The 8570-nt window shown below is 41.5% G+C and overlaps 1 protein-coding gene across 3 annotated transcripts in view; it reads left to right on the forward strand.

Annotated features, from left to right (window-relative positions):
- The window catches only part of LOC121285951 (protein regulator of cytokinesis 1-like), a 36819-nt gene extending 32789 nt beyond the window's left edge, over positions 1–4030 (forward strand). For all 3 annotated transcript variants that reach the window (XM_041203092.1, XM_041202967.1, XM_041203043.1), the window contains one exon: positions 3196–4030. In XM_041203092.1, the coding sequence (XP_041059026.1) occupies positions 3196–3264 (69 nt within the window). In that variant the 3' untranslated portion in view covers positions 3265–4030. The remainder of the gene's footprint in view (positions 1–3195) is intronic.
- The last annotated feature ends 4540 nt before the right edge of the window (positions 4031–8570 follow it).

Here is an 8570-nt window from a genome sequence, read left to right on the forward strand (position 1 = left end):
TGTCCAAAAGCTTGGATGGAGAGGTAGGTTTACAGGAGCATTTTAAAGGAAGAAAGAGGCAGAGTCAGGTTTAGGGAAGGAATTCCAGAGCTAGGGAAGATGGTGGCATAGTGGTAATGTTACTAGCCTGGGCCTTTGATTACTAGTCCAGTGCTGTACAGTCAAGGGTTCAAATTTGACCATGCAGCTGGTAGAATTTAAAATTCAATTAATAAATTCCGGAATATAAAGTTGGCCTGATCATGAAACTCATAGATTGTTGTAAAAATCCATCTAGTTCACTATTTCCTTTTTTGGGAAAGAAATCTGCTCTCCTTGCCTGGTCTGGCCTACATGTCCAGACCAAATTGTCCTCTGAAATGCTCAGTTCAAACACAATTGGGGATAGGCAACAAATGCAGGCTTTGCCAGTGACACCCATGTTCCATGAAAGAAAAGCAATAAAGTTTGGGGCCTAGAGAACTGATGACACCACTATCAATGGTGGAGCAATTAACATCTGATGTTCAAGAGGCCAGAACTGGATGCATTCAGATATTTTGAAGGTTCTAAGGCTAGAGAAGATTAGAGATGAAGAGGCTGAGGTGATGAAGAAATTTAAACAAGGGTGAGCATTTTAAAATCAATGCATTGCTTAACTGGGAACCAAATTTAGATCTGAGCATGGGGAATAGATGCATGGGACTTGTTGCAAGTAAGGACGCTGGTAAGCAGAGGTTTGGATGACCATGTTTATGGACAGGAGGATGTGGGGGGTCAGCTAGAATAGTTGAGTCTGCTGGTAACAAGGCACAAAGGTTTTAGCAGTAGACAAATTGAGGAAGGGGTGAAGTCAATTGATGTTAGAGGTGGAATTTACTGTGTTAGTGGCTGCACAGATAACTGGGCAGAAGCTCATTTCTGGGTCAAATGCTCCAAGGTTTCAAATAGACTAGCTTAATCTCAGGCTGTTGCCAAGGAGAGGGATGCAGTTGGTAGCTAGAGAACTGAGTCTGGACCAAAAACAATTGCTTCAGTCTTTCTGATTATTTAATTGGAGGAAATTTCTGCTTATCCAGCACTAACTATCTTATACTTGGACAATAGTCAGTGAGGTAGAGCTGGGTGTCAATGTACATGTGAAAACTAATGCTATGTTTTTGGATGTTGCCAAGTCACAGTATGTAAATGAGAAATAGGGGGAAATAGGAACAGGTCTGGGATAGATCCTTGTCCCACGCTTGCTTCTGGTGCACCAAGAAACCAACTTTGGCTATAATTCTAAGAATGGAACCAGCTGAGTACAATTCCCCTTTGTTAGATGACAGTGCAGACGTATTGAAGGATGGTGTGGTCAATATGTCAAAAGCTGCAGAAAGGTCATGAGAGAGGAAGAGAGCCTGACTATCTTGAATTGGGTGTCAGTATTGTCCTTGGCACACAAGGTTGGGCAACATTTGTTAAACAATGAATCATATCTAATGTTGGTTGCTGTTTTTAAGCTTTGCAAGCATGAGCTGGTTGGGTATAGTCAGTACCTTGCATGTTGTGAACAGCCAAAGGGACATGCACTTGATACAATCCACCAGTCTTTGGGACATACAGCCTGCACACCTAGCATCTCACAGGCACTGAAATTCATACACCACATTACTCATTTATATGATAGGCAGAACATATTTTGCTTGATGGCAGCATCCTGTTAGTGGTCAACATCACTTGTGTTGCTACTGCATAGTAACAGTGTGAAATGGTTAACTTCAGCAAGTTTGAGATAACTTGCCCTTCCAGGGTAACCTGAGGTAGACTGGCTACTTTTCAGGACTGAAAGTAGCAGCCTTAGGCTCATTGAGTTTATGATATACAGCGAGCAATCTGATCAGGGTAGCCATTGTCTCGCAGGATGGCTTTGTGCACTATTTCAGCATCAAGCTTGCACGGTGAGAAAATGGCTCGAGGCCCTAATTTTTGAGGTTGCTGATGAGGCCAATCTTGTGGCACATGGAACTGTAGGAATCCCAACATGTATACCGACCAAGTAAAGGTAGGCTTGTGGTAGATGTAGTAGAGAATCCCCTGGTAGATTTCTTAATGAGCATGTTGAAGAAAGGGAGCTCGTTTGCTCCATTTCAAAGGTGAATTTAAGTGCAGGATGGAGCCCATTAAGGTGTATAAAGAAATTCTTACATGCAGTTGCGAATTCAAATGTAGTAAACTATCATCTATATATTGGAAATATGCAAGGGGTAGAAGATTGGGTGTCATTAAATTGAAGTGTTTCTTGTAAAACCCAACAAAGATGTTTCTATGGCAATGCCTCTACCAATCACATGTAGGAACAGGAGCTAGCTATTCAGCCCATTGAGCTTGTTCTGTCATTCAATATGATCATGGCTGATCATCCACCTCATTACCTTTTCCCACATTATCCCCATATCCATTGTCATTGGTATTTAGAAATCTGTCAACCTCTGCTTTTAAACCTACTCTCCAGGTTGGAGAATTCCAAAGATTCACACTTCTAAGTTTTAAAATTCTCTGTCTTGGTCTTACATGGCTTCCCCCTTTATTTTGAGATTGTCCCCTGGTTCTGACTCCCCAACCAGGGGAAACAGCTTACCTGCATCTACCCTGTTTTTCCCTTTTTAATCATTTTGTAGGTTTCATTGATCATCTCTCAATGTTCAAAACTCTAAAGAATACAGGGCCTGTTTCCCTAATCTCTGCTCATGGGAACATCCTGCCATCCCGGGAACAAGTCTGGTTAAACTTTATTGCACTCCCTCTATGTCAATAACATCCTGCCACCCTATGATATTGTCTTGCTCCCTGCAGCTATTGTGCGCCCCTTCCCCCCCCCCCCCCCCCCCCCCCCCCCATGGTGGAATTTGTGTTCAATAAAAATCTGGAATTAAAGTTCTAATGACCATGAAACCATTATCAATTGTCATAAAAAACCCATCTAGTTCGTTCATGTGTGGAGAAGGAAATCTGCTGTCCTTACCCGTCTCACCTACATGTGACTTCAGACTCACAGCAATATGGTTGACACCCAAATGCCCTCTGAACAAGGGTGGGCAATAAATGCTGGCCTAGCCACATTCCATGAACAAATGAAAAAATAGTCATTGCTTTAATCTGAAAGTAGTAATGCTAAAAACATTGCTCTATTCATAGTTCTATCTACTTGAAACTTTCCTCCCTTTCTGTCTACAGCGTGACTTTACCAGAAAATCTAATCATGTCAGTGAACAGCTTAATTCTACAACTCTTGAAAATCCTTAGGATATCTTGTATCCACTTCACAGCATACCAGGTCAGGAGACTTGCTCTGCATCATTCTTTGACAATCGGTAATTGAACAGAATAAGTACACAATGAAGGTAGAGGACCTTTGTTCTTTTGGATATAATTGCATTCTAATTGGGTTTGTCAATTTTTGCCTTTTGTCTTTTTTATATGTTGGACTCATCTATTTGTCTTCTAGCATCTACCCCTCTTGTGCAAGCTTTTACACTGTCCTCAAATCTCAACTGTATGAATTATAATTTAACAGCTATGCCTTGATAATGAAGTGCTTGCTTAAATGATTACATTTAAATTTTCAAATTTGTGTGTAATAAGGTGAAATGAATCTTGCTGTTGAAATTTTTAAAATCAAGAATTGGATTGATCTTTATGGTTTTCAATTTAAAAGGTGCTAATACTGGCAATGAGCCTAGTATGAGAAAATAATACATGTAACAAAACTGCTACCTAGATAATATCTTTATTTTATGAATTTAGACTAGTGGCTTGGTTTGCCAAAGCGCATTAAGAATACTTTGCAGCTTTTAAATGGCTGGTAAATACACTGTCTTGTTCAGTTGGTGTTTGTTTAGAGGTATTGAGCTTGTCATTTTAGAATCTTTCAAAAACATATATTGTCCATTGTGCAGCTTGATGATAATAGAAGTGACTTTCTTCTAGTAAAGGTGCCTTGAGAACTGAATAACTGTTTTTGGATTGTGAAACCAGATATATATATACAATAAAATATTTTGGATACAAAGCATCTCAGTTTAATATGTTGGAAAACTTTGATCCCATGATGAGGTCCTACTTTGTGTACCTTAGAAACTTCTGCCACATGCATATCTAAAGAATATTGTGAAAATGGCCTACTCCAAGGTTGGGTAGATGCTTCAGTGCAATGATCCAAAATAGGAAGTTTATAAAGGTTGCCACAGAGCAACTACAAGTGACAGCATAAGGATTTGGTCCGGATTTAAATTTATAGGGCTGCTAATTATTTTCTCAATTAACTTTGTATCCCCAAAATCCACAATTTGTAGTTCAAGCTCAGCAAGACATTAAACAATCAAGTGAGAGAGCATTCTTGCTGTCTTCATTGCCTTTTGTTGAATTTATTAAGTAAGGATGTTATCTCCCAAAGGTCCAGATTCCCTCTGGTGCTGACAGCAAAGACAAAGTCTTTGTCCTGATCTATGCTGAGCAGGTTTGGATGTTGAGTTGTGTAGCAGAAGAATTCACCGTAAGAAGAATCTGTATCAACAATCTCTTGGAGCCTTGATTCTCAGGGTCTCTGCCTTAGGGTATCATTCAAATTAATCCTTTCTATTAGTTAAAAGTGGAGTCACTTGCTATTTTTTTTCCTCACCTTTATAGCTACAGTCATATAGCCATGCAGGGAGACAAATGATTGTTCTTTTATCTCTGACCCAGAGATTACATTTGGCTGTTACATGAATAAAGGTACAAATGACATTCTCATCCTTATTACATATTACATCCTTAAATGTGGGCTTCACAAACATGGGAACTGCTCATCCACATCTGAAGCTCTGTATCAGGTGTTAATTTGTGCTTCCAATGGTGACACACAGGAAAGATAAGCAAGGAAGATGTCTCCCTAAATTATAAATGACTTGCTTCTATTAATCTATTAATGCAGTTAACTGAACAAACTATTCAATTACTTTCTAATTAAAATATATATGTTGCACTCTCTTTCAATAGAGGGAGGGGGTTCATGTGGAGGGTGGAATTATCTCTTGGAGGTCTTGATCTGTACTTGATGTGCTTTTTAAAGCAAAAGGGATGCTGTAGCATCCCAAGCCTCCTGATGCCAAATACTTACCAGTAAGTTTCTCAGCACTAGCAGCTTGAGCTGGTTGACAGTTGTTTAACTATTTTACTTAGCTACTGAGCAGGCCGGAACTTGACACAATCCCAAAATGTTAGTCCTAAATATAAAAATATTATCAAACTTGAGTACAAAAATGGCATTCCAAAAGTCTGCTCTTTTGGGTTCTGTAGATTTTTCAAAAATTTCTAATCCTCCCATTGCTTAGCCAGAGAAAAATCCAGTTTTGTTTTCTGCTTTGATCAAATAAATTGATCTTGGATCATGTCCAGAGCAGCACTGAATTTTCCAGATGTTTACAAAATGGAGCCAGATTCTCAGTGGTAGTGATTCTCTTTTCCTAGCTTTGCACCAAACCTCTTCATCCCCAATGAGTTGTTATTGAAATATGTCTGCCTACTGAGCCTTTCCCCATCGCTAAAAAAATTCTCTTGGGCTGGAAACATACCAGTCAAAAAATTGTCCTGATACACTTCCCTCTCTGCCCATTTGTAGTAAAGCTACAATATAACTAAGATGCAAAAACTATAGGATTTTTACTGTGTAATCTCCTTGCAAATGTGTTCCTCCTAACCTTTTGGGTGGTGCTCTGGGAGTCCTCAACATCAACTCTGGGCCCCATTAACCCCACCCCCAGTTCAGTTAAATATGAACAAGGTAGCCTTCTGAAATAAAAACACAATGCTGGAAAAACTCAGGTCTGACAGCATTTGTGGAGAGAGAAACAGTGAATGTTTTGAGTTTGTATGACCCTTCAGGGTTCAGGTAACCTTCTGTCCCCCTTCAGCTGAAGCATCAATATTCCTCAGTGTTCCACATCCCTTGGGGGTAGAAAGGGCATTGATATATGCTGGGTGAGAGACCTCAGTGTTGATCACCAAAAGTGCCTTGGGAATACTGCTGAACTGGCTGGTAGCTGAAAGAAATAGTTACTGGGGGTTCATCAGGAGAGATCTGACAAGTGAGAAATGCCTACATGAACTTATCTTCAACCTCAGAGGAGGGTGTGAGAGGAGGACTCTGGGACAGGCGGTCAGCAGCACCTAGAGGATCTAGCATCTAGTCTTACTTGAGTAGGAGTAAGGGTAAAATACAAGCAAGGATCCATATTCTAATTAGCTAAGATATATCTGAGGAGTTCAGTCCTGTGATTTGACATCCTGTACTATGTGGGAAATCCTAGATGCTCCTGGTGGTCTGGATGACCATGTGTGCAGGAGATGCCTCCGACTGGAGCACTTGAGCTCTGGATTTTAGAGCTTGAGCAGCCGCTGGGGCAGTACAGTGCACTCAGGCTGAGAGGTTTGTGGATAGCACGTTTTGGCACCCTGCAGCTTGAAGTGCAAGCGGTGGCGGGAAATGGATGACTGCCAGACAGAAGGGGATCAGGTAGGTAGTGAGGGAATCTTCCAAGTGCATCTCGCTTGCAAACTGTTTTTCGACCTTGGAAAATGGTGAGATGCATCCTCTCGAAGCCAACCAGAGCAAAGGCCATGGCACTAGGTGGTCCAGCTGCTTGGCGGGAGGAAGGAATGTAGAAGGACAATAGTGGTAGGCAATCCGTTAGTGAGGGGAATAGACAGGTGTTTCTGTGGCTGTGGATGTGACTCAAGGATGGTATGTTGCCTCCTGCATGCCAGGGTCAAGGATGTCACAGAATGGCTGCAGGACATTCTGAAGGGGGAGGGTGAACAGCCAGAGGTCGTGGTCCACGTTGGCACCAATGACATAGGAAGAAAGAGAAATGAGGTCCCGCAAGCAGGCTTTAGGGAGTTAGGTAGGAAATTGAAAAGCAGCAGCTCAAAGGTAGGAATCTCTGGATTACTTCCATAACCACACAGTAGCGAGTATAGGAACTGAAGAATAGAGCAGATGAATTTGTGGCTGGAGAGATGGTGCAGGAGAGAGGGCTTTAGATTCCTGGGGTTGTTTCTGGCAGACCTGGGACCTGTACTAGTTGGACAGGTTACATCTGAACAGGAATGGGACCAAAATCCTCACATGGAGGTTTGCCAATGCTGTTGGGGTGGATTTAAACTAAACTAGCGGGGGTGGATTTAAACTAAACTAGCGGGAGATGGGATCCTGAAAAGTAGTTCAGAGGGTAGAGAAGCTGGGATGGAATTAAGTTAAAACACAGTCTGGAAGGCAGAAGAAACATAGGCTAGATAAGAAAGTGAGTTTAGCAAGGCTAAATGGAGTATGTTTTAATACAAGAGCCTGAGGAATAAGACAGACTTGCTGAGAGCACAGATAGGCATGTGGGAGTGTGATATCATAGCTATGACTGAAACTTCTCTAAAAAGAGCAGGATTGGCAGCTCAGTTTTCCTGGTTATAGGATATTCAGGCGGGATGAGGGGGGGTTGTGGTGGGGGGGGTTGCAACCTTGATCAAAGAATCATTCATAGCAGTGAGGAGAGATGATATCTTGGAAGGATCATCAAATGAGGCCATATGGGTAGAAGTAAGAAACACAAGGGGCAAACATGCTGATGGGTGTGTACTAAAGCCCCTAAACAGTCAGTCAGAGGATCAAATATGTAATCAAATTTCAGAGGTGTAAGAATAGGGCAGTAATAGGGGATTTTAACTACCCAAATATTAACTGGGATAGTTTGTGCAAGGTAGGGAGGGAGCAAAATCCTTAAGTTGTATCCAGGAGAACTTTTTTAGCCAGCATGTAGAAATCCCAACAAGGGAGGGGGCATTTCTGGACTTAATATTTGGAAATGAGCCCAGGCAGGTGGAAGGCGTATAAGTAGGGGAGCATTTTGGAGATGGTGACCATAACTCGGTTAGACTTAGGAATAGTTATGGGAAAAGGACAAGTTTGGGCTGGGAGTAAAAGCTCTAAACTGGGGAAAGGCTAATTATACTAAAATTAAATGTGATTTGGCCCAAGTGGACTAGGAGCAGCTACTAGAAAATAAAACTCAGAGCAGTGGGAGGCATTCAAGGAGGAAATAGTGGGAGTACAGGGCAAATATCTTCCTGTAAAGACAAAGGGGCAGACCAAGTCTGGAGAACCCTGGATGTTAAAGGACATAAAGGTTATGATTAAGAAAAGAGAAGCTTATGGCAGATAGAGGGTTCAATAAGGCAGAGTCCCAGTGTAGAGGGGAACTTAAGGAAATTAGGAAAGCTAAGAGGGCATGGAAAAGCATCGGTGGCTGGAATGAAGGAAACCCCAAAGGGCTTTTTTAAATATCTAAAGAGCAAGAGAACAACTAGGGAAAGAGTAGGGCCAATTAGGGACCCTAGAGGTAATTTGTCTGAACCCAGAAGATGTAGGTGCAGTTCTCAATGAATACTTTGTCAGTCTTCACAATGGAAAAGGATGACACAGACAGACATCAGGGTGGAGAATTGTGAAATATTAGAGGAAATTAACATAGAGAGTGGATAGGTTTAGTGGCCTTAAAAATGGATAAATCTGCAGACCT

This window comes from Carcharodon carcharias, chromosome 1 (genome assembly GCF_017639515.1).
Source record: "Carcharodon carcharias isolate sCarCar2 chromosome 1, sCarCar2.pri, whole genome shotgun sequence".
Taxonomy (NCBI): domain Eukaryota; kingdom Metazoa; phylum Chordata; class Chondrichthyes; order Lamniformes; family Lamnidae; genus Carcharodon; species Carcharodon carcharias.